The 26,544-nt window shown below is 48.9% G+C and overlaps 1 protein-coding gene across 1 annotated transcript; it reads right to left on the reverse strand.

The window, feature by feature from the left end:
* Positions 1–16,238: 16,238 nt before the first annotated feature.
* RPS14 (ribosomal protein S14) lies at positions 16,239–21,866 on the reverse strand. Its single transcript, XM_012791013.3, has 5 exons — positions 21,712–21,866; positions 19,354–19,504; positions 18,751–18,912; positions 17,739–17,815; positions 16,239–16,357 (listed from the first exon to the last, which is right to left on the reverse strand). The coding sequence occupies exons 2-5, from the start codon at positions 19,500–19,502 to the stop codon at positions 16,290–16,292; spliced, it is 456 nt and encodes a 151-aa protein (XP_012646467.1). The 5' UTR covers positions 19,503–19,504; positions 21,712–21,866; the 3' UTR covers positions 16,239–16,289.
* Positions 21,867–26,544: the final 4,678 nt, after the last annotated feature.

The raw sequence follows: 26,544 nt of genomic DNA on the forward strand, positions 1-26,544 counted from the left end.
CCAAAAGATAAATCCTAAAGCTGCAGCTAGAAGAGCTGAGAAGCCACCCAGTTATGTGACTCGGGAATTGGTGTGTCAGGTACCTGGGTGGTGAGTAGATGTGAGACTGAAAAGAGGTCTGTTTGGAAGTCTGTTTACGGAGCAGTTGGCACCCCGTGTCCTCCCGCTCCCGGAGTGCCCCCCACCACCCAAGAGACGACTGGAAGTTTATTCCCCAGACACAGTAAAGCTGAACCTGAGAGTCCCAGTCCGGTCCCCGAATGTCACAGCCAGGGCCCCTCCAACCAGGCGACAGAGTGGAGGAACCGTCTCTGTGGAGCTTGCCCATGCCAGGAGGAAAGCCCTGAAGATTCGGACACTGGGGCTTTCCTGGTGGAGCAGCCCAGCCAGATAACCCAGTAGGACCCTACTCACGGGTCACAGCTCCTACTCGGTTTCCTAGACAATCGAGAATCACGGGCCAGGTGGGGTGGCTCACGCCTGTAATCCTAGCACTCTGGGAGGCCAAGACAGGTGGATCACTCAAGGTCAGGAGTTCGAAACCAGCCTGAGCAAGGGCGAGACCCTGTCTCTACTATAAATAGAAAGAAATTAATTGGCCAACTAAAAAAATATATATATATAAAATTAGCCAGGCGTGGTGGCTCATGCCTGTAGTGCCAGCTACTCTGGAGGCTGAGGCAGGAGGATTGCTTGAGCCCAGGAGTTTGAGGCGTGGTGGCTCATGCCTGTAGTGCCAGCTACTCTGGAGGCTGAGGCAGCAGGATTGCTTGAGCCCAGGAGTTTGAGGTTGCTGTGAGCTAGGCTGACGCCATGGCACTCACTCTAGCCTAGGCAACAGAGTGAGACTCTGTCTCAAAAAAAAAAAAACAAAAAAGAGTTATGGGACATCTAAGGAAGCCTTCAACATAAAAGAGAGTGAGCAAAACAAATACCCAAATGGAAAAGCACCACAGAGGAAACAAATTACCATTAATAACCTTAGGGAGATAAAGGACAACACTGTACCCATGAAACAAGAATATAATGCTATTAATAGAAAGGTACAAATACTGTAAAAGAGCAAAAACAGCTCTTGAAGATTTAAAATATGAGGGCAGATATTAAACAATCAGTAGGCAAAAGATAAAGTGTTTTTCTTTAAAGCTCCCAGAAAGTAGACTACAAACAAAGATAAAGAAAAAAATCAGAGAGAAAAGAGAATTAAATACCAGTCCGAGAGGTCCAACAGCCAAAATATGAGAGTCCCAGAAATAGAGAACAGAGAAACTAGAGGGGAAGGAATCATCAGTGAAACAATTCAACACAATTCCCAGAACTCAAAGACATAAATTTCCAAACCAAAAGGGCCCAGTGAGTACCGAGGACAAGGTACGAAAATCATTTCACAGCAAGGCACATCGCCTAGTTTCAGAAAAATAAAGACAAAGAGAAGATTCTGCAGATTTTCAGAAAGAAAAAAACAAGACATACACAAAGGAATCAGGATGACTCTAGACTTCTTAACGGTAGTGCTAGAAACCAGAAGATAATGGAGGAATGCCTCCAAAATTCTATGGAAAAATGATTTACACCCTAGAATCTTTACTGAGCTAAATTATCAAATAGGTATGAGGGTATCACTAAAGATTTTCAGACATCCTGTATCTCAAAAAAATTTCCTTTCCTGCCGGGCATGGTGGCTCACGCCTGTAATCCTAACACTCTGGGAGGCTGAGGCGGGTAGATTGCTTGAGGTCAGGAGTTTAAAACCAGCCTGAGTGAGACCCCCATCTCTACTAAAAATAGAAAGAAATTAATTGGCAAACTAAAATATATATATATACAAAAAATCAGCCGGGCATGGTGGCGCATGCCTGTAGTCCCAGCTACTCGGGAGGCTGAGGCAGGAGGATCGCTTGAGCCCAGGAGTTTGAGGTTGCTGTGAACTAGGCTGACGCCACAGCACTCACTCCAGCCTGGGCAACAAAGTGAGACTCTGTCTCAAAAAAAAAAAAATTTCCTTTCATAATGCCCTTTCTCAGAGAGCTTCTGGAAAGTATGCTTCGTCAAAATGAAGGAGTTCACTAAGAAAAAAAAGGAAGACATAGAATAGAGGAAACTAAAATTTAACTCATGAGAGGGAATGGAGAGCCCCAGGTTCTGATAAAGAGAAACCCTGAGAGGGAAGCCGCAGGTCCAGACTGGATTAGGCCCCAGGGCTCGGAAAGACATTTTTTCAATAAGATCAAATTGATAAACATCTGATATCTCTTAATGTACCAACAGGCAATTTATTTTATTTTATTTTTTTTTTTTAGTCTTTCTACCTGAAGCTGAAAACCAACAGGCAATTTAGATCATTTTTAGAGAGTATGAGGTTGAATGATGATAATTTCATAGAAAATTAAGCAAACAAAAAACTAAGGCCACTACTAACTCTTGGGAAAACAAAAGTTATATAGGAAATGAGTAGTAAACCTAGTATACTATGTCGATCAGCTATGAATAGCATTTATATTGTCATAACATAGTAAACATTGCATGCCGATTGACCAAACCCATGACGGAGACACAGGAGGATGAAAAGACAGGAAAAGGAACACAGGAAGTAGGGGAGGAAAGAGAGCTAAATGTTCATCTTCCATAGTGAAAAGCCAACTGATAATGTCTAAAGTGGAAACATCAGGAAGTGACAAACAATACTAAAAAGCTATTCAGAAATATGAAGGTACCAAAAGAATCGACTGAAAAATTTTGAAAGTGGTGTGAAAAGAAGGGTGAGGATCTGCTATTTTTCATGGTAATCCTTGTAGAGGTATTTGATTCCTTTAACTGTGTGAATTCATAACTTCAATACAACCTTAGACTCCTGGGCTCAAGCGATCCTTCTGCCTTAGCCTCCCGAGTAGCTGGGACTACAGGCATGCACCACTATGCCCGGCTAATTTTTTCTATATATTTTTAGTTGGCCAATTAATTTCTTTCTATTTATAGTAGAGACGGGGTCTCACTCTTGCTCAGGCTGGTCTCGAACTCCTGAGCTCAAATGATCCACCAGCCTCAGCCTCCCAGAGTGCTAGGATTACAGGCGTGAGCCACCGCGCCCGGCCAGGGTTCTACATTTCAAAAGATTAAAGAAACAATAAACCAAATGCCACTTGTAAATCTTGACAAAATGGTTTTTAAAAGGGTATGAAAGATAGATATTTTTTAGAAGCTGGAGAAATTTGAGTATCAGATGACATTTGGGAATTAGTAATGCTGCTGTTAGGTGTGATAATGGAATTTAATCTGGTAGGAGAATCTCTTTTTTAGGAGACAAAGGCTGAAGTACTTGGAGGAGACATGACATGATGTTTGCAACTTATTTCCAAATTGATTAGAAAAGAGAGAAGATTAACAATACTTGAATCTAGGTGGTGAGTATATGAATGATCAACTTTTCTCTGTGTTTAAAAGTCTTCATAATAAATGGTCGGAAAAAAATTTTAAGGCAACTGTGTACCAATCCAATGTCCTTTGCACAGAGATTGTCCCGGCTGCTGGGAAGACACTGTGTTCCCGTTGTTGTTACATGGACACTCGTGGGAACAAGGGCTCTTTCATAGCATAGGCACATCGTGTATGTTTTAATCTTCATCAAAATTTCTCAGTAACTACCAAAAGTTTTCTATTTTACTAGGAAAAAAAATTCCCACTCCAGCACTTATCAGATGTGTGATTGGAGCAAGTCACTTAACTCTGCTGTGCCTCAGTTTCCTCCCCTGTGAAAGGAGCACGCTAACAGAACCATCTCATCAGCTTGTCGGAAGGATCGAATGAATTGATGCAATGCATCAATTGATGCGATAAATGTTAAATAGTTCAGTGATGTGTTTTTTTTCTGCAAACTTGTTACATCTGAATCTGGGCCCCTGTGGGTGTGCAGAGATTTGGAGCTGCTCAGCAGAGCCAGAGGGAGCCTCCTCCTCCCTCTCTGGGCCTTCCTGGGAATCTCATCCTGTGGCGTCACCCGAGCTGGTCTAAGTGACTGCCTGAAAGGCTCGTCCTCCTTTGGTCTGCACATTCCAGGCCCCAAGCTGTGAGTTCCTAGCAGCTCACCCTGGGTGAGCCAGGCCAGTGGAGTCTCCTGAAACCCCCTCCCCCACCCCGTTCTCCTCCTTGGTCTCCTCCTAAGTCTCTGATGAGGCACCCTGAGTAGCAAGCAGGCAGTGCCTGCCCAGCCCCGTCCACTATCCCACATGGCCTGGCCCATCCTTTCTGTGTGGGGCCTCCTTGGACCCCAGTATACCTTGGCCCTAAACAAGGGGCTGGAAAGGGGGCTCTTTGCAAGGGACGGAGCAGGCCTGGGCTCCAGTCCTGTATTTGCTACAGCTGCATACTCTCATTCGCTCATCCATTCATTCGGCAATGATTTATTGAGCATATACGTTGTGCCAGGCACTGTTCTAGATGCTTGGGGTATATGAACGAACAAAGCAAACAAGTATCCCTGTTGGAATTTACATTCTGGTGGTAGGATACAAATCATAAATTATATTACTAATTAGTTAAAGAGTGGCTAAGTGCTATGGAAAAAAGGAAAGTTGTCGCTAGAGAAACAGGATAGGGGCAGGTCGCAGTATCTAATAGGGTGTTGGGTGGGCCTCACTGGCAAGGTGACATTTGAGCACAGGCTTGAAGGAGGCGAGTGTTGGCCTGGCCCATGTCTGTGGGAAGAGTGTTCTGGGCAGATGAAGAGCCAGAGCGAAAGTCTCACGGTGGGCATGTGCCCAGCACGGTGAGAACAGCAGGGTCGCCAGTGTGGCTGGACGGAGCGTCCAGAAGGACAGTGAGGGACACATGGTCGGCGAGGCATGCAGCCAGACCCTGTGGCCACCGACTGGACTTTGGCTTGCACTGAGGGAAATCAGGAGCCATGGGGAGGCTTTGTGCGGAGGAGCCAGTGCTTTAAAAGGGTGGCTTCTGCCGCTGGGTTAAGCACCTGCTTTGTGGCACTGCTGGGAAGGCCAAAGGGGAGGCCGGATGGGGAAGGACTTTGCAACGAAAGGCCCTGAGTGTGGCTCCAGTGCTTCCGGGAGAAACAGCCTAGCTGCTCTGGTCATTCCCATCTCATTGAAGGGCCAGGTGACCCCCGGAGAGGTTTATGACTTGCATGCAGGGCACGTGTTCTACACCCAGCTCAGGACCTAGGACTCCCCGCCCCCCCCCCCAGGCAGGCGCCATCTGGCAGGGGTAAGCAGCGTGGCTTTGGCCCCGTGATGCCTGCTAGTGTGGCTAGACAGGACTGAGTCCTCCCCGAAGGTCCACCCATTCCACAAGTGTTTATTGAGTACCAGTCATGGGCCAGGCACGGATCTGGACTAGGGGCCGGGACCCCCAGGCACTTGGAGACACCTGGGAGGGCTGAGCCTGTCCCTGGTGGGGTCATGTATTAGGTGGACACCAGGCTGCCAGTGGCTGGGCTTGGGCTTAGGGGTTGGGGACACTCTGGGGCAGGGGTCAGGTCACAGCTGAGGACAGGAAGGCTTTCGGGAGGCTGTGGTGTCAAACTGGAGAGACAAGGCCTGATGGAGGCTGCGGAAGTCAGAAGTCCCTCTTCCTACCACAAAAGGTCAGGGGAAAAAGAGACAGAGAAATGGACCAATCAGGCCAGACTGTGTGGAGAGAGGGGCGGGGCCCAGGCGCAGCTGAGCTTTCCTGCTGGGGGGATGGAGAAGATGACGCCACTCATAAAAACAGGAAGGCGTTAGCACCCTGAGGAACAGAAAGAAGCACAGTGCCTCACTGAAGGGTGGGGACAAGGGGTTTCAGGTGTTTGCTGAAGAGACAGGTGGCAGATCACATAGGCCGAGTAGCCTCTGGGACATCATTCCAAGAGCAGTGGGGAGCCAGGGAGGGTTGGCAGCGAGGTGCCAGTCTGGCCTATGTCTGGAAGTGATTTGAGGCGTAGAGATTTAAAGGGGGCAGCAGTGGGAGCCGGAGACTAGTTAGGAGCGGAAGTGGTTAGAGACGGTGGTGGAGACGGACAGGAGGGGCGAGTCCAGAGTACGTTGAAGGTAGAAATGTCAGGACTTGGCCGGGCGCGGTGGCTCACGCCTGTAATCCTAGCACTCTGGGAGGTTGAGGCGGGCGGATTGCTCAAGGTCAGGAGTTCGAAACCACCAGCCTGAGCAAGAGCGAGACCCCATCTCTACTATAAATAGAAAGGAATTAATTGGCCAACTAATATATATAGAAAAAATTAGCTGGGCATGGTGGCGCATGCCTGTAGTCCCAGCTACTCGGGAGGCTGAGGCAGGATTGCTTGAGCCCAGGAGTTTGAGGTTGCTGTGAGCTAGGCTGACGCCATGGCACTCACTCTAGCCTGGGCAACAAAGCGAGACTCTGTCTTAAAAAAAAAAAAAAAAGAAATGTCAGGACTTGCCCTGGCAGTGAGGGAGGAGAGGCAAAGTTAGTGCCAGGCTCGGGGCTGCAGGCCCGCGGTGGTGGCCCCCACTGGGAGGGGGACCCCTGGGGGAGGAGCAGGTTCTGGTGTAGGTGGACTCGGAGTTTTGCTCTGGCCAAATGACGTGTGACACCATGTGTAGACATGAAATAGGTGGCTGAGGACACCAGACTGACACTTTAAAAAGGGTGAACATGGAATGTGTGAGTTGCCAACATGCAGCCGGCATTTAAACCACAGGACTGGGGCCGAGCTCCGCAGGGCCTCAGTGCTAAAGGGGCAGCCCTGACCAGTGAGGAGGGAGGGAAGCGGGCGGCAGGGCCACCACAGACCCCAGCGAGGGCTGGGAGGAGGGTGTGGGCAGCTGCGTCCGATGAGCGCAGAGAAAAGCCCGTGGACTTGGCCGAGTGAGGTCATCGGCGACGTTGACAAGGCAGGGTGGGGACTGGGTTCAGGGGTGAGTGGGGCAGCACCGTGAGGGGCAGACACGGGCAGCTGCGGGGCAGGGCGCAGGCCTGAGTGCGAGCACGCTGTCCTGTCTGCTGTGCGATGACTCGTGGGAGGGGACACAAAAAAGAAGATGTCCTGCCCCTCAGAGGCAGAGGGCAGGGCCCTGGGGGGCCTCTCCAAGCAGCCAGGCCAGCTTCCTGTCACCCTTCTTTGTTCCTGCCCCAGCCCCCAGACTCAGACCCTGGACTCAGACCTTCTGCTCAGCCTGCCACTCATTTCCTCAATCTGCCACCACAGCCCCCAACTTCCATCTCACACAGGGGCCCCGGCTCCTGCCTTCCGTCCCGTCTCAGGGGCAGCTCTGCCTCACCTGTTTGATGTGAATTATGCCCATGTGGCTTGTCATGTTGTCACAACAAGCCCTGTGAGTCTCAGAGGGACCAGATGAGCTGCACAAGCACCAGCTAAGTGCTAGTAAGTGGCAGAGCCAGAATTTGAACCCAGGCCTGAGCTATCTGCAGAGTGCATTTTCTTTTCTTTTAAAAAATTTATTTTACATTTTACTTTTTTAGAGATGGAGGTCTTGCTATGTTCCCCAGACTTGTCTTGAACTCCTGGCCTGAAGTCATCCCTCTGCCTCAGCCTCCTGAAGTACAGGCGAGAGACGCACACCGAGCTGAGTGCATTCTCTTGACCCCCTGCTGCACGGCCTCCCGCTGGCCTCTTGCCCGTTTTGAGCAGTCTCAGTGAGCCTCTATTCCCATGGGGATGAGTTAGGGAAGCAGATGAGATTCCTTCCCAATCATTATTTCATATGGGCAATTTCTACCTCCATAAATCTCCAGACAAGCTTAATATCAGTCCACCAGGCTCTGTCCTACCCAGGGATGATGGCTTTTGAGAATTTCCTCACACCTCTAATGGTCTACTTGCATCCCTCCAGAGACAGAAAGCTCACTACCTCCATAAGCAAGCAACCCACTCTAGCAGTAGGACAGCATGACAGTTCTGAGCATGGACTCTGATCCAAGTTGCTTTGGTTGAATATCAACTCTCCTGCCTACTAGCACCCTGTGCCTCACTTTCCACATCTGTAAAATGACAATAATAGTCTACCTACTTCCTAGTGTGATTATGAGAGTTAAATAAGGTGCTACATGTAAACTGCTTGGTAAGTGCTTAATAAATTTGAGTTACTAACATTATCATTATTGTTATTTTTCATGAAGTGGAGCTACAACTGGCCTCCCTATAACCTCCATGATTAGGTCTAGCCCTGTCCACTGGAATGCTACCCTCTTTTGTACTCATCTGCACGTTATTCCTAGTGTGCTTCATTTCTTAATTTTCACTTTCTCCTGATGCCAGATTTTCTTTCTCCAAGTTCAGTTTTTCATCATGCAAACATGATTTCCCCAAGAAATCATGACAGAGTCACTGGTTGTTTGCCAAACAAGTTTAGCTTTGCCAAATAATACACAATTGGGGGTAGGAGAATGGTAGCTGCAAGGCCTCAGGTCCTGCCCTTACAGGCCTGCTTATTTGCTGCCAGGATTTGCAGTCCCTGGGTTTGGAACCCATCAGTGGGCCCCGCTACATGCACACCCAAGCATCTCCCATCAGGACAGCGTTATGTCATGATGAGCAGCCCAGACTCTGGAGCCAGACAGAGCTAGGTTCAAATCCAGACTCTTCCATTTACCTGCTGGGTGATCTTGGCTAAGGGGTGGGGAACCTGCAACCTCAATGCTACATGTGGCCCTTCTGATCCCCTCAATGCTACATGCGGCCCCTCCAAACGTCACAGAACAATTTCCTTTATTAAGAGGATTTTCTGTAAAATTTGGATTCAGTCAAAAGCCCGCACTCAAGGATCCAGAAGGCCACAGTTTCCTCATCTGCAAAATGGGACTAAGAACAATCTTGCCTACTTCGTGAGTTATTATGATGATTGATTAAAATAATGCGTGTAAAGCACTCAGCATGGTACCTACCTTAATAAATGTTTGCTTTTGGGGGATGGTCATGCTGGAGACTCAGACTTGTGGGGGAAGGGGGGAGAAAGGGCATTTATTGAAACCTTAAAATCTGTACCGCCATAATATGCCAAAAATAAATAAATAAATAAATGTTTGATATTAATATCTAGGGCTGTGCTGTCTAACATGGCAGCCACTAGCCACATGTGATTGCTGAGCGCCTTAAATGTGGCTAGTCCAAATTGAAATGCGCTGTAAGTATAAAATGCACAATGGATTTCAAACTCAGTACAAAAAAAGAGTAAAACATCTTGACAATAATGTTTACATTGATTACATGTTGAAATGAAAATATTTGGGATATATTGGGTTAAATAAAGTATGTTATTAAAATTAATGTCACTTCTTTTGCACTTTATTATTCCCCCCCACACACACACAGTAGTTTCTCCTAGGGGGAATCACTTTTTTTTTTTTTAGAGCCAGGATCTTGCTATGTTGCCCAGGCTGGCCTCAAACTTCTGGGCTCAAGCCATCCTCCTGCCTCACCTTCCTGAGTAGTTGGGACTACATGTGACCACCACCACGTCAAGCTATACGTAATTTATATGGCTACTAGAAAATCTGAAATTACATACATGGCTCACTTTTGTGGCTTGCATTATATTTCTTTTGGTGCTAATTCCAGTGGGGTTTTTTTTTTTTTTTTTTTTTTTTTTTTGAGACAGAGTCTCGCTTTGTTGCCCAGGCTAGAGTGAGTGCCGTGGCATCAGCCTAGCTCACAGCAACCTCAAACTCCTGGGCTCAAGCGATCCTTCTGCCTCAGCCTCCCAAGTGGCTGGGACTACAGGCATGCGCCACCATGCCCGGCTAATTTTTTCTATATATATTATTTGGCCAATTAATTTCTTTCTATTTATAGTAGAGACGGGGTCTCGCTCTTGCTCAGGCTGGTTTCGAACTCCTGACCTCGAGCAATCCGCCCGCCTCGGCCTCCCAGAGAGCTAGGATTACAGGCGTGAGCCACCGCGCCCGGCCTCCAGTGGGGTTTTTTTGTTGCTTCTCAGCAGGGGAGAAGAGAGATGGCACATTTGGTTTGGGGGCATTTGAATTTTACTGGCTGCACCTTTCTGTTACATACAGTATCTGAGCTGCAACGGCTCTTTAGAGATCATAGAGATGCAAACTCCCCTCTGTAAAGATGAGGAAACTGAGGCATAGGATATGCTAAGGGCCACAGAACTACAGATGGCAGAACCCAGATCAGAACCAAGGCACCAACATAACAGGCGACTTCCTGTCAGAACAATGCTGCCACCTGGTGGCCAATCGTGTATGACTGATGCACACCCCACCCAGCTGGGATCCCTTCAGGGTGATGTGGTGACGAAGGGCACAGTCTGTGGCTACAGACTAGCATAGGCTTGAATTCTTCCTAGCTGTGTGCCCCTAGTCAAGTCACTTAACCTCTCTGACCCTGTTTCCCCACATGTAAAATGTAGATAATAGTAGTACTTAACCTCAAAGCGATTGAATGAGGTAATAATACTTGCAATTTGAGTCAACAAATGTTTATAGAACACCAGGTATGTGTTGTTCCAGGTGCTGGGATACAGCAGTGACCTGAACAGACAAGTCCAGTAGTCACTAAGACCAGTGGTCTTCCAAGTGTGGTCTCTGGACCACCACCATCAGACTTATTAGGAATGCAAATCTCGGCCCAGCACGGTGGCTCATGCCTGTAATCCTAGCACTTTGGAAGACTAAGGCAGGAGAATTGCTTATGGCTAGGCGTTGGAGACTAGCCTGAGCAAGATCGAAAAATTAGCCAAGTGTGGTGGCGGCTGCAGTCCCAGCTACTTGGGAAGCTGAGGCGGGAGGATCACTTGAGCCCAGGAGCTTGAGGCTAAGATGGCACCACTGTGCTCTAGCCCGGGCAATAGAGCGAGACCCTGTCGAAAGGAAAGAAAGAAAAGAAAGGAAGAAAAGAAAAAGAAAGAAAAGAGAAGAGATGAAAAGAGAAAGGCAAATCTTCAGGCATCCATCCCAGACCTACTGAATCAGAAACTCTGGGGGTGCATCGTAGAAATCTGACTCTGATGTGCCTGCGTGCTCATGTTTAAGAACCACTGGACTTGGTGATATACATGCATTTCTCACATAACTAGCTTTTGGGGTTTCATTTACACTTGTATATCTCCAGAGATGGAGAGATCACTATTTCCTGAAGCCGTTTTATTGCCTCTTTTAGCAGCTATTTTAGGAAACTCCTTTTTTTGTTTTTTCTTGGTTTTTTTTTTGAGACACAGTCTCACTCTGTTGCCCCAGCTAGAGTGAGTGCTGTGGCGTCAGCCTAGCTCACAGCAACCTCAAACTCCTGGGCTCAGGCAATCCTTCTGTCTCAGCCTCCCGAGTAGCTGGGACTACAGGCATGTGCCACCATGCCCGGCTAAACATATATATTAGTTGTCCAGCTAATTTATTTTCATTTTTTTTGTAGAGATGGGGTCTTGCTCTTACTCAGGCTGGTCTCGAACTCCTAAGCTCAAATGATCCACCCATCTCGGCCTCCCAGAGTGCTAGGATTACAGGTGTGAGCCACCATGCCCAGCGGCCCCACTGTATATTTCTTTAAACATTTCATATGTAGTTATCTTATATTCTGACTCTGATGCCATCCAAAGTCTTTGGGGGGACCTAAATCTGTTTATTGTTTCTGCTGTCTCTTGCTGCGGTGGCTTACTTGTGTGTGTGTTGATTTTTTTCTTGTGGGCCCGTATTTGGTTTTACCTAATCTCTGGGAAACCAGAGAAAAACTGTGGTTTTTCTCAGAGAGGATTTGCTTTTGCTTTTGCCCAGAGCTCAAGGACACTCTTGCCTGGGCCCACGTTAGTCCAGAAATATGAATATTTCTGGCTTAATGTGAATGCCAAGTTCAGCTACCTCACTTTGGGCTTGGGTTTGGGGTGGGGACAGAGCCTAGGCTTAACCTGCGGCCACTCTCAGGGCTCTCCCACCCTTCCTTGCCTGCAGCTTTCCATCCTCTAATCTACTTCATCCTGATGTCCTTTTTCTTTCTCATTTCTTTAAAGCCCTTGGAGATTTCCTTCACTTCTTTGGAGTCCTGGAATGCATGTTTTGTTTGAACTTATCCAGGCTCTAGAAAAAGCCCTTCAAACTACAGTCATCCCTTCGTGTCCATGGGAGATTGGTTCCAGGACCCCTGAACATACCAAAATCCACGATGCCCAAGTCCCTACTATAGAATAGTGTAGTATTTACACGTACCCTACACACATCCTCCCATGTGCTGTGAAGCATCTCTAGGTTACTTATAATACCTAATACAACGTAAATGCTATATAAATAGTTGCTATATGCTGCATTATTATTTGGGTTATTTTTTCTGCTGTACTGTTATTGCTTTGTTTTTGCCAAATATTTTTGATCTGCAGTTGGTTGAATTCATGGATGTGGAATCCCAGGATACAAAGGGCTGACTTTATCCAGCTGGCTGAACTATAGAAGGGGGGAGTCCATTCATCCCTTCTCTCAACGATTTATCAAATAAATCTCTTTAGAGCCCCTACTTTGAGCAGACTGGGCTAGGTGCTGGGGCGGCAGACATTGAACAAGACATCCTCCTGCCCTCCCAGAGCTCCCAGATTCGGGGGAAATAGGCTACTGCGGTGGAGCGGGAGCAATGGGACAGGCGGGAATGGGGGTGTCAGGGGAATTCAGTGGAGAGGCACCCTGGGGAGCATCCAGGAAGACAACTTTGAGAGTGGGATGAAAAACCGATTCCAGCAGATGAGCAGGAGCTAGTGAGGCCAAGTGGGGGAGAGCAGAGGCTAAACAAGCCACACTGGGGGCAGAAGCACGCTGGCAAGGCGGAAGGCTCGAGGGGTGGGAGCACGGGATACCAGAGAGGAACCAGGTTTAGCTTGAGGAGAGTAGGAGGAGGGTGAAGGGCAAGATAAAACACTGAGTAGAGTCACCGAAGACACTGGGTTCCATTCTGAAGGCAGCAGGGTGGGGCACTGATAAAATGCAGGGGAATGGCACATGCCATCAGTTTTGGATCACAGGGTTGCAGTGTGAGCCCCCTAGGGATATGCGGGGGCCAGACAGGAAGGCAAGGCAGGAGCTCAGGTGGGAGAAGGCAGCCAGGGGAGAAGGGACATCTCTAGGGGCCTGGCCATTGCTGCAGAGTGACAGCCCCCAGCTTCGGGCTCATCTGCTCAGGCTGGGCGTCCAGGGTCTGCAATCTCTCGGGTAACAGCCCACCCACCCGGTCCTGCCTGCCTCAGCGGTGAGTAGGCTGCTACATCTCAACCTGAGCCACGCCACAACTTGGCTCTCCTTGCAAACACAACCTCCGAAAAGAACTTTCACAAAGATCCAGCTGATTGCATCTCTGGTTACTAGGAAGCAGCAGGACAAGTCACAAAGCCCCACCACAGGAAATAAACACGCACCAGCAACAGGCAGCCTTTCTGCACCAGGACTCCAGCCTCCTGTCCTTCATGCCAGCAGTCCCCAACCTTTTTGACACCAGGGACCGGTTTCGTGCAAGACAGTTTTTCCATAGAGTGGATGGGGTGAGGGTTGGGCACTGCAGCTTTATGCTGCTTGGCACGGGAACTGAGCAGGCATTAAGAATAGCAGCAGCTTCTCCGGTGCCAGGCACCGTGCTAAACACTTTCGTCTTGTGACCCCTTAGGAGGCAGCCACCATCACAGGGGCTCCCACTAAACGGCTGAAAGGTTAAGTACTAAGGTTGGACAGTCTGAAGCTGTGGAACAGGATTTTCATGTAGGCACGTCAACCTCTGGGTCTATGCACCCCATCCTGCTTTAGAAATCAGACTGACAGAAAGCACCCCTCATTTTTTTCTAATAATTTGATTTGGGAAAAATTCTAAGTTTACTAAAAGTTGCACAGATAATATAACATTTCTGTAGACCCACTTTCCCCTATTCGTACCTTACATTGCCATGATACATTTGTCAAAAGACACAAACATTGGTATGTTACTAGTTGACCTTTAGACTTTATTTGGATTTCACTAGTTTTCTACACTGAACCCTCTTTTGGTTCCAGGATTCAGTCCAGGATACCACATTGAATTTAGTTTTTGTGTCTCCTTAATCTCCTCTGCTCTTGTTTTTCATGAGTTTTAACAATTTAAGGAGTATTTTGGAGCATGTCCTCTGCTTGGATTATGGGTTTCCTGTGTTTAGACTGAGTTATGTATGGGTTTTAACAAAGACTATTACAGAGGTGATTTTTCACAAGTAGTAACCTTAATTTGGTTAAGTTAGCATATGCTAGGTTTCTCCACAAAGTTACTATTTCCCTTTTCCATATTCTACTCTTTGGAAAGAGAGACACTAAGTCCAACCCACACTCTAAGGGCAAGGGAGTTCCACTTACTAGAAGAGTATCTACTTAGATTATTTACAATTCTTTTATACAGAAGATGTGTATCTTCTTCATTTTTAAGATGAAGAAACAAATTCAAAGGGTTGATTTGTCTAACACCACAGGGTAAGTTCAGGACCCAGGACTCCAGGGCTCTTCCAAGGAGAAAAAAGATTGTAGAGTGCGTCTGTGCAAACACGAAGCGCAGTATCATTATGCAATAAAAAGGAACGAAGTATTGGTTCATGCTTCAACGTGGATGAACCTTAAAACATTATGGTAAGTTAAAGAACTTACACGTAAGACCACATAATGTAGACTCTCATACCCCATGTGATCCCATAAGATCATAAACCATTATTTCTACTGTACCTTTCCTATGTTTAGATACATACTTACCATTGTTGCAATTGCCCGCAGCACTCAGTGCAGTAGCCTAGGAGCAAAAGGCTACACCATCTAGGTTTGTGAGTACAATATTTTTGCACAAACTGGACATCACCTAATTACCTGACGAGTTTCTCAGAACACATCCCTTTAGTTAAGTAATGCACACCTGTACATGAAATGCCCATTATAGGCAGAGCTATATAGATGGATTAGATTGCCCAGGGCAGGGGAAGGAGTGATTACTAATGGGTTTGTTTCAGTGCATGGGGAAGGGGGTGAAAATGCTCTAAAATTGATTGTGGTGATTGTCACACAATTTGAATCTTAACGTAATACTAGAAACCATTGAACTGTATACTTTAAATAGATGACTTGCATGGTATGTCAATTTCTTTTGACAAATATTTCAATAAGGCTGTTATTTAAAAAGTGCAGCTCAGGAGTCAGAACAACTCTCCTTTTAAAAACTGTGCCTTTGCCAAATTACTTTCTGTGCTGGTTTTCTTAGTTGAGTTTTGGAGGTGACAGTACCTTTTCCAACAGGCTTAAGATTCAGTGAAATGACTGAAACGCCTAACTAGCACGTAACTAGTGCATCCCAGTAGCCCACACTTCTCCCAGGACCTTTCCATTTGCTTATTCCTTTTGCCTGAAACATTCTGCTCTAACATGCCACCACAGGTTTGCCCTAAGTAACAGGACCCCTAAACTTCCCCCTTACTGATTCTTTCCTCAAGAACTTATTCCTGTGTTCTCAATGCCTCCCCCTCCAGCCTAGGACCCTCAGCATCCTCTCCCCTCCACAGGCCTGGCTGATCCTGCTCATCCATCGGCCCGTCCCGCCTCTCCCGTCACAGGGTCCCATGGCAATCCTTTGAACACTCAGTACCATCTGGTGTCACTGGGACCGTGGAGCTGGTGCAAGCTTCCGGAAAGCAAGAACTTTATCTTTATCACTGATGAAAATAGGACTTGGTGTGTATTTGTGGGGTGAATCTTTATGTACTTTATGTACTGATGTGGAACAATCTCCAAGATGTGCCAAGTGAAAAAAAGCAAGATGCAGTAGAGTGAGCTACAGATTTTGCACAGAAGGTGTGGGGGGAGAACACACACCCACACGTGTTTATATATGGCTCGGGTCTGGAAGGCTCCTCTTCTGCTCAGGCTACACTTGGATCAACAGTTCCCACTCTGCTCTGGCTCTTTAAGAATTGGTCCATTTTTAGAACCATCTCTACTTTCAAAACAAGGTCCCTAAGGTCTTGGTCTGCTTTAGATGACCAAGGCAACTTAATGCCACAAGCAGTGTGAAAAAGACCCAACTGCTCTCCTCCGGCTCCTTCTCGCAGGCCAGTTCACAGAATATGGGCTCACTCTGTTCCAAGTCAGGAGCTGAAACAATCCCTCCTGACAGGTCATCTTCACCCTCTGAAGCAGTATGCCCTGCCTGCAGCTTCACCACCGCACCTGTGACCTCAAGTCAGCCCCACTCCCTGATCAAACCTAAACAGGAGGAAGGAATCAAGTATCCCTAAGTGGAGGAGAAAATATAAGAGTTGAAATAGTTTACACGAAGGCAATTTATTAACAGAAAATATTGTGAGGAGTCCAGTTCACAGTCGGCGACCACGGCGACCCCCCTTCCTGCGGGTGCTGTCGGAGGGGATGGGGGTGACGTCCTCTGTGGGGAGGAAAAGACAGTGTCATTGCCTGGAGCTGCATGGGAAGAACCCCGAGGCCAATGGCCTAGCCAATCAGCATGGATCCTGTGCTCCCCGAATAACTCCTCAGAACGTAACAGATGGACATGGAGCTGCCCCACCTGCTGTTTCCTCAAATTTCCTGATGTGGTCCTTAACTCGCTTTCTATAGAAGGGGAAACAGGCTCTAAGACAGTATACAGAATGTCAGAGGCAGAGGACAAATCCAGGTTTCTGACACGGACTCACTGAACTCTCCAGCAGAAAAGCCCACTGGATACAGGGAGCATGCTGCACCACTATACTCCAGCCTGGGCAACAGAGTGAGACCGTCTCCTCCTAATCCTCCTGAACAGGGCAACCGCAACTCTCTCCTTTTCAATAAGTAAAAGGATGTTGAAAATAGTCTAAAAAGATTATTCAAGCAGACAGCTGGAACTTAAGACTATAAAGGATCAGTACACATTGCTACTAATCGCACAGAAACAATAGGGAAGTGCTAATACCTCCTTTCTAGGAGCTATAATGGGCCAGGAGATCACAAACTTGAGGGTATTAATGGAAGTTGTTAGCCGCCCACAAATCATTTGTGGTTGTCACAACCAGCACACCCTACTGATATTTAGCAGGCAGAAACCAAGGGTGCTTGCTGAATGTCCCACAATGCAGGAGACCAGCACACACAAAGCGCCAATAGCAATGCACCTGACAAACACTAGGAAGGACAGTTCATCTTCCATCGTCGTCACCAGCCTGTCTCAACCCCTGCACCAGGCAATGTGGGGCAGAGATTCATAAACAAAACTAGGCTGTCCCCATGCAGATAGAAGGACAGTCATATCAAAGTGATAGAGATATTCAGAGAGAGCCTAAGTCACAAGGTGCCTCTTGCAGCCTCTCTCTCTCTTTTTTGAGAGAGTCTTGCTCTGTTGCCCGGGATAGAGTGCCGTGGCATCAGCCTAGCTCATGGCAACCTTGAACTCCTGGGCTTAAGCAATCCTGCTGCCTCAGCCTCCCGAGTAGCTGGGACTACAGGCATGCGCCACCATGCCCGGCTAATTTTTTCTATATATATTAGTTGGCCAATTAATTTCTATTTCTAGTAGAGATGGGGTCTCGCTCTTGCTCAGGCTGGTTTCAAACTCCTGACCTCCAGCGATCTGCCCACCTCGGCCTCCCAGAGTGCTAGGATTACAGGCGTGAGCCACCACACCCGGCCTCTTGCAGCCTCTTTAAACAAACCTAAGTGCTAACAGTCAGTCACCAGACCAGTGCCTACATCCACTGCGCACATCACATGCCTTTTGGGCCCAATGTTTCAAAATAAATCCAAGTGTTAGCTAGAGAGATAGGGGGACTTACCAATCCTCCCGATCTTCATACCAGAGCGGGCCAGGGCTCTGAGGGCTGACTGGGCTCCAGGTCCAGGGGTCTTGGTCCTAGGAAATGAAAGTTTGAGAAAGGCCATTGGCCAAGTCAGTGGGACTTTTAAGATCCCACAACCCTCTAGTTAGGAAATCTGCAAACTTTCTGTAAAGCGCCAGACAGCTATTCTAGCTTTCATGTCCCCTCACCCCCAACTAAAGTCCATATCCTTACCCTGTCCTACAAGACCCAGTGAGACTCCACCCTTTCCCCCTCTGATCACTTTTTATGCCACTCTTTCCTTCATAGGTGCCCAAGTTCACCACGACTCTAGCTGGAATATCCTCCCCCTGTCCCTCCTTCACTGGAAGGACTCCTAGTCTTCATTCAAACTTTAGTTTTAATGATATTTTATCACCAACTCTTTACTTTTGCTTCCTGGCATCTGTCACAATTGAAAACCACATACCCACCCCTCCCCCACTACTCTGTTGTTTAAAGTTTGATGTCCCACCAGCTTAAGTGCCACACTAGGGACTGGGCACAGAGGCTCATGCCTGTAATCCTAGCACTATGGAAGGCTGAAGTGGGAGGACTTCTTGAGGTCAGGAGTTGAAGACCAGCCTGAACAAGAGAGAGACCGTGTCTCTATAAAAAATGCCAGGACAACAGAGCCAGACCTGGCCTCCACAAAAAAATAAAAAACCACAAAAAAACAAACTGGAGTTTGAGATAAGTGCCACACTAGGAGGGCAGTCAGTATCTAGGTTATTCCTGTTATTTACCTGTTATTCTTTTCTAGTATCTAGAACTCAGCACCTGATAGGCAGTGGGTACTCAATAAACACTAAGTTCCTGGAGGCGGGGTGCACAAAGGGGCCAACTATTAAACATGCACACAACCAAAATATCTTGTTCAAGGTCACAACAACAAAAAAATCCAAGTGCCCTGGCACCCAAGTCCAGTGGACTTATCCCCACCCAGCCCCCCCCCTCCCCCCCGACGTACCTATTTCCTCCGGTGGCCCGGAGTTTGATGTGCAGGGCAGTGATGCCCAGCTCCTTGCATCTCTGGGCCACATCCTGGGCAGCCAACATGGCAGCATATGGTGAGGATTCATCACGGTCAGCCTTCACCTTCATCCCACCAGTCACTCGGCAGATGGTTTCCCTGGGACAGACAAAAGCACAGAGTCATTTGTTTCTCATCCAACAGGGATCCACTGAGTGCTTATGCCCTAATGAGTGAAGAGCACCATAGCTCAGGTATGACAAAGGAGGAAGGACGATGGTCAACTTGAACATGAATACTGATCCCAGACAAGACCACCATGGGCTCTGCATTCATGGGGTTCGCAGTCTAGTGGGGTTGAAAGGCTGAGCACTGCTAAATTTCATATTAACACTTTGTATATTACCACACTCTAAGAACAGAATGTGTTTCCTCTCTTGTAAATCCTCAGAAATCACATTTATGGCCTAAATGAGCATGCATGTTTTTTCACCTGAACAACACAGTGATTCTTCAGAGAGAACCCCCCTAAACCGCTACCCAGTCCCAGCGTCATTTCTTCCCCCAGCCTCTTGTGCCTTTCTACACAGGTATACTCACTTGCCAGAAAGATCAGTGACATGAACAAAGGTGTCATTGAAGGATGCAAAGATGTGGCACACACCAAATACATTCTCTCCTTCAGCCACCTGAGGTCCAAGGCTTATGACCTGTTCCTCCTTCTTTTCCTTCCCCTTGCGAGGTGCCATTTCTGAAGCGGAAAAAAACTTCAATGTTAACAGACAAAAAGTTCCCAGAACCCCTTTTCCCTAGGAAAGGAATCCCTAAGTTTTGCACCTGTTTCCCTCCATCCAAGACTATGCTATATGCTCTCATCTCTGCCTCACTAAAACTCATTTCTCCCTACACTTGGGGGTGTCTCCTAGCGGCTAAAAAAAGCAAGGTACTATGAGGTAACCTTTCCCTAGCAACTACCAAAAACACAGCTCACAACACCTACAGGATAGAAGCTTAGGGATGGAGCAGCAGATCATTAAGCATCCCTAAAACTTTTGCCCAGTGGGCCTCCAAATACAGACAACATACTGGCACAGGTCTCTAGAGACCTCTCAGATCAACTTAGCAAACCTAGGGAAATGCAGTTCCCCTCTCTGGGCCTTATTATTTCCAACAGATAAGCTGAAAGATTTTATCATTTGTTCTGGGTGACACAGAAAGTCAGCTGCAGCACAGAAATCAACCAGGTTAGGAGATTCTCAGTCCACACACAACACTTCCAACAACAGGATTGCTTCTGGGTTTCCCAGCCCCAGATATCATTTACAGGTGAGGCCAAAGAAGCCTGAAAGACAATACCCCAAAAGGCAAGAAGCAGCCCAAGACCAGCACAGACCCATGTATTGATGAATACTGTTCTGAAGACCCTTATCAAGAAAAGGGGGAGGAACAACCCAAAAATCCATTGCCTGACTCAACTTCTGTACCAACGAATTCAAGGGTCCCTTATCAGTACAGCCCTCAAGCCTCATCTCCTATTTCCTGTGTTCCACCTGATGCTTCCAAAAGCCAATCTAAGGACTCTCTCTTATCCTGTGGCAATTCATCCTTCTACAACTATCTGAAACATCCCTTACATTTTTACTAGAATCAAATAGTAAAGGTACTAAAATATGTCCAAAGGAAGACTAATGGAAAAGACCCATCTGAGAGATAACATGTGTCTATGAAACCAAAAAATTCTAATAACCTGATATGGCCTAAAATGTAAGTATAATCATACTGTCATGAGACCTGAGTAAGGAAGATGCTGACAGGAGAAAGGTAGATGAGAATGAGAATGGGGAGAGGCCAGTAGAGGACTGCTTCCTGCCTAAAGCCCCAGGCCTTCTGAACCTCCTCAGGCTCAGGCATCACAACAATTTGCTAAAAAAGTGTCTTAACTTCCAGTTCAACACTCTTGCCTGGTGCCAAGAATGCCTCTATTCCACAAATAACTACCCCAGACCTGAAAGTCTATCTCAAGTGTTCACAGATTTCTCCAGGCCTTACTTATGTAACATTTAGTGAGTATGTGATCACAGTAAGTACTAGAAGTGTAGGTCTTGGGTGTACAAAGTTAACTGTTCCTACCCTCAAATTAGACTAATGAACATGACCCAGTGGACTAACTACTGTGAGGAAGGTGCCACAGAAGAGAAGCCCAAAGTACTGCCTGGAGAAGCCTAGAAAGGCTCCAGTAGATCTCAACTATGTAAGCATGAATAGAAGTTTTGACATGGTGGCCATTCATTTAATTTGCAGTTTCCCAATCCTAACGTCACCCAAAAGTGGCAGTAAGAAGAGGGGTCATCCGGGGATACACAAACGCATGGCAAGCGCTTAGCAAACAACTGCTGCTGGGCCCTGAGCACCCAGAACTTGCAACGTGCTTTCAGCGATGTCAAGAACCATCCACATGCAGGAAGCATGCAAAACAGCATCAGAGTTTTCCCTGCATCTGTTTCTTGAACCATAACTACAACCTCGAGACTGGTGTTACTGCCATGCCTATTTCGCTAACAAGAAAACACTCACTTGTAGGTGCGGGCCTGCGCTCACCCAGAAGGAAACTAGCGAGGTTGGAGGTGGGCCCACGTCGACCAGGGCGTTCCCGCTCCCCCAACCACGCTTTGCGGTCGCTCAGCCGTGGCCGTGGCTGCAGCACGGGGCCGAGGCCTTAAGACGTGGACCCGCACTCACCCCCACTTCACAAGCTCTTCCCTGACTCAAGACGGCGGCCTTCCGAGACCCGGCGCGAACCTGACCCCCGGTAGGCCAGGATCCGGTGGACCAAACGCGCGCCTCTCGCCCAGCACCTGGCTCGGCTCCGGCGGAAAGACCCCAGGCCCGCGCCCCTAGCCTCACTGGGCCCCCTATGCTGAAGGATGCCACCCGATTGTCCGCGCCGCGGCCTCTTACCTGCGTGTCGTCTCCAGACTCCGCACCGGAAAGAAAGAGTGGGAGAGGGCGGAGCGACGGGTCACTTCCGTGTCCCGGAAGTGTTCCTCTGAGGTCACGGGGCAAGGCCGGCTCCCGGAAGAGGCTGCCTTTGTTGCTTGCAAAGAGATTAAGACTTGCCCTAGTGAAAGACAGTTTATTTAAGGCAGAGTGAAGGGAAGCAGGGTGCTGGGTGTCGCTGCGAGCAGATCTGACTACGCGAGTGCACAAAGCGGCTGCACCAGGTGGGTGAGGCGGGCCTGTGTTCCAATATGGCGGCGGCCGCGGCTAGAGAGACTTCCGCCATCCTGACTCTGGGCCTGGCAGCCTGGGAGCGGCAGCGCACCTCGTGTTGCGGAGGGGAATAACAACAACAAAACCTCCGGGATTGAAGCTGGGCGGGTGGCCTGAGCCTGCTGGCGAAGCTGAGGTGGGAGGGTCCCACAAGCCTGCAGTGAGTCCGGTCTGGACAACATAAAGAGGCCGCCCACACCCACACACACATTTCGTCTTTTTCTTTTCTTTTTTTTTTTTTTTTGAGTCAGAGTCTCACTCTGTTGCCTGGGCTATAGTGCTGTGGCATCAGCCTAGCTCACAGCAACCTCAGACTCCTGGGCTCCAGCGATCCTTCTGCCTCAGCCTCCTGAGTAGCTGGGGCTACAGGTATGCGCCTCCATGCCTGGCTAGTTTTTTCTATGTATTTTTAGTTGGCCAATTAATTTCTTTCTATTTATAGTAGAGATGGGGTCTCGCTCTTGCTCAGGCTGGTTTCGAACACCTGACCTCGAGTGATGTGCCCGCCTCAGCCTCCCAGAGTGCTAGGATTACAGGCGTGAGCCACCGCGCCCGGCCCACATTTCGTCTTTAAAAAAAGAAAAAGAGGCTGGGCGTGGTGGCTCACGCCTGTAATCCTAGCACTTTGGGAGGCCGAGGCGGGCGGATTGCTCAAGGTCAGGAGTTCAAAACCAGCCTGAGTGAGACCCTGTCTCTACCAAAAATAGAAAGAAATTAATTGACCAACTGAAAATATATATACAAAAAATTAGCCGGGCATGGTGGTGCATGCCTGTAGTCCCAGCTACTCGGGAGGCTGAGGCAGTAGGATCGCTGAGCCCCAGAGATTGAGGTTGCTGTGAGCCAGGCTGACGCCATGGCACTCACTCTAGCCTGGACAACAAAGTGAGACTCTGTCTCAAAAAAAAAAAAAAAAAAAAAAAAACCAGCCTGAGCAAGAGCGAGACCCTGTCTCTACTATAAATAGAAAGAAATTAATTGGCCAACTAATATATATAGAAAAAATTAGCCGGGCATGGTGGCGCATGCCTGTAGTCCCAGCTACTCGGGAGGCTGAGGCAGGAGGATTGCTTGAGCCCAGGAATTTGAGGTTGCTGTGAGCTAGGCTGACGCCACGGCACTCACTCTAGCCTGGGCAACAAAGCAACACTCTGTCTCAAAAAAAAAAAAAAAAGCCGGGCGCGGTGGCTCACGCCTGTAATCCTAGCTCTCTGGGAGGCCGAGGCGGGCGGATTGCTCGAGGTCAGGAGTTCGAAACTAGCCTGAGCAAGAGTGAGACCCCGTCTCTACTATAAATAGAAAGAAACTAATTGGCCAACTGATATATATATAAAAAAAAAAATGTAGTGCCCTCTTTCCCCTTTACAAAAGAAATTAATCACAGAAAATGCATAAAACAGAAACATGTAGAAAGGAGAACAAGAAGAAAGGAGTAAGAGTCTTATCTACTGCTACATACAGGAAATAGCTGTCTTTTTTTTTTTTTCTGAGACAGAGTCTCTCTCTGTTGCCTGGGCTAGAGTGCAGTGGTGTCAGCCTAGCTCACAGCAACCTCAAACTCCTGGGCTCAAGCTATCCTATTGCCTCAGCCTCCCGAGTAGCTGGGTCTACGGGGACATGCCACCATGCCTGGCTAATTTTTTCTATACATATTTTTAGTTGTCCAACTAATTTCATTCTATTTTTTTTATTAGAGATGGAGTCTCACTCTTGCTCAGGCTGGTCTCAAACTCCTGAGCTCAAAGGATCCTCCCACCTTGGCCTCCCAGAGTGCTAGGATTACAGGTGTGAGCCAACATGCCTGGCCAAGAGGTTCTTTGGTTTTTTTCTTTTTAAAGATTGCATCAATAGCTGATATTTTACACTGATGGGAATGGTCTGGCAGAGAGAGAAAAACTGTCGCTGGAGCCATGACCTTGAGCAGGTGATAGGTGAGGGGCCTGAGTGTGCAGGTGGAAGAATCAGATTTAGGCGGGAGTGTGGATAGCTCATCTTGGGTGCTGATGGGGGAAGGAAGACGTAGAGGGTGGCATATGTGGCAGCAGGAGCACGAGAAAGTTCTCACCAGGGAAGTGGGAAGCAAGCAGCTTCCTCTCAATAACCATATGAGGCAGAAAACTTTTATTCCTTTCATTTTACAACTGAGGAAACAGGTAAAAGGTCAACAGCTGTCCATGGGGCTCCAGGATCAGAGCCTAAGCAATCTGACTCCAGAGCCCCAGCAGTTGTAATCCAGGGGTTTTCTAAATATCTATTGATTGGATGAAGGAAGGGCAGGGAATTGGCTTGGAGGAAGCAGAGCCCAAGCCCTTTCCCGGCTCAGCCTGCGAAGCCCCTTACTTCCCACTCTCAGCAACGGTGCATACTTTAATTTGTCCATGAGCTCTATGCTCTCCTTCCTTGGAGAGCAGTTATGCAAATGGTAGAGAGGGAAGGGCCGGGAGAAGAAGATGTGGCCCAGAGAGGGTGCATTAACTCACTAAGACACACAGCCAGGAGTCTGACACCAAGTGTGGCCCAGTTGCCCTGGGGCTTGGAGATAGGGCCTTCTGGAATGTGTTGTCCCCTGCAAAGCTGTTGTGAGGTCACCAGTCTGTGGCTGGTCTGAGCCCCAGGATCCTGGCGAGTCCTGGGAAACAAGGGCGAGCACATGCTGTGTGTGTTGGGGGTCAGGCCAGAGCACAGCCTAGGGGAGGAAGGCTACAAAGGGTCTGGAGATGGCTCTGCCCTGTACCCTGCCAGTTTCCATCCTCCACCAGCTGGGACCCGCCTGCCCCCGTGCTCACCTGCAGTCTCATGCATCTCATCAGAACCCCTGTAGGGGCCCAGGACCCTCTCGGTGCTGCCCATGCAGGCACAGGTGGGGCCTGCTGCCAAGGGGCTCTGTCTCCCCGACCATGGACGGGACAGAAGGAGCAGTGTGATGGCATATGGAGCAGGGGCACGGAGGGCAGCTCCAGCTTGGTCAGGGGCCTCTCTGGGGAGGTGCCATCGAAACACAGGCCCGGTGGGGAGGATTCTCAGGTTAACACAACAGCCTGTGGGAAGGTCTTGAATGAAAAGGGAACTCCTTCAGGCATTTGGGAGAAGTTCCCTGTGGCTGACTGACGGGAGTGGTGGGAGGTGAGATGGAAGATCAGGGGGTGGGCCTCGGGCTGCTAGGGGAGGCCTCCATCCCCTCACCCGCCGGAGGCGGCCCCTGCGTTTGATCCTAGGCAAAGCCCTGCCCTGGGAGGAAGGTCGGAGGTCGTGGGGAGCGGCCCCACCCGCGGCGAGGGGCACACCGGGGCGGAGAGTCCCGCTCTGCCGCAGCGCCCGCAGTGCCCGCTAGATGGCGCGTGATCTCCGTGCTGCCCCGGGAGGGCCGGCCTTGGCTGGGGCGGGGATGGGGGCGCGCACGTGGTGCTTTAGTTTCTGAGCCCAGAAGGGGGTGTGTGTGTGTGTGCACGCGCGCGCCTTGATGTACACACTCTCCTTTTGTGTCTCATCATACCCTCCCCCGCCGGAGCCCAGATTATTATCCTAGTTTTACAGAGCGGGAAGCTGAAGCAGGAGGTCAGGGGCGTCCTGAGGTCACTACAGGTTCAGAGTGGGGTGGGTGGGCAAAGACTGCATCCAGGCCTCTGTGCACTTTGCCACGCCGCAGAGGACTGCTCCGAGTCCTCCAAAGGGAAGCGCAGGCCCCAGTGGAGTGGCAGTGCCAGGATATGGATCCTGAGTCATTTGTTCATTCAGCACATTTATTGAGCACCTACTGTGAGCCAGGCACTGGTGATCAATAAAGCAATGGATAATACAGACGGATCTCTTTCCCCATGGAAGGGGCAATCTAATGGAGGAGACGGCCAGATGTTATACAGGTAAACATGACAGATTGCGGCAAGTGCGGTGACAGAAACAGACAGACACAAGAGGGCTACAGGGGTGGGCTCACTCTCGTGGAGGGCAGGGCAGGCAGGCACAGGACTCAGGAAGACATGTGGAAGCTGAGCTCTGAAGGATGAGAAGGCGCAGCTGCCAGGCGAGCTGGAGACACAGCGTTTGGGACAGAGGGAGCGGCTAGTGTGAAAGCCGCCATGGGGAAGAGCCTAAGGAACTGCAAGGAGCTGGGGCTGGAACCAGGAGGAGGGTAGGCAGTGAGGTCGTCCAGGAGGGTAGGAGCGAGGTGACGGGGACTCAGACCCTAAAAGACAGCTCGTGTGTAGGCGGACAGCAGCATCCCAATCTGAGAGATACTTGGGAAGTAGAGTCTGCAGTGTTTTCAGATGAATTGCCTACGGGGCAAAGATGACCCGGGTTCTAAGCACGAGCAATGGGTGGACCAAGGCGGGAGGCCTGGGAGAGGTCACGGCTTGGGTGGAGGGTGGGAGTCCAGCTCACGCCCTGCTGTTTTGGGAGCCATCTGCGTGGTGTCCCGGTGGAAAGATGGCATGGGCAGCTGGAGCTCACTGGAAAGGCGGGGGCTGCAGACATAACTTCAGGAGCCTCTCGGTTGTATTTAGTGTCAAGGGATCAGATGAG

Source organism: Microcebus murinus, chromosome 21, assembly GCF_040939455.1.
Source record: "Microcebus murinus isolate Inina chromosome 21, M.murinus_Inina_mat1.0, whole genome shotgun sequence".
NCBI classification, from domain to species: Eukaryota; Metazoa; Chordata; class Mammalia; order Primates; family Cheirogaleidae; genus Microcebus; species Microcebus murinus.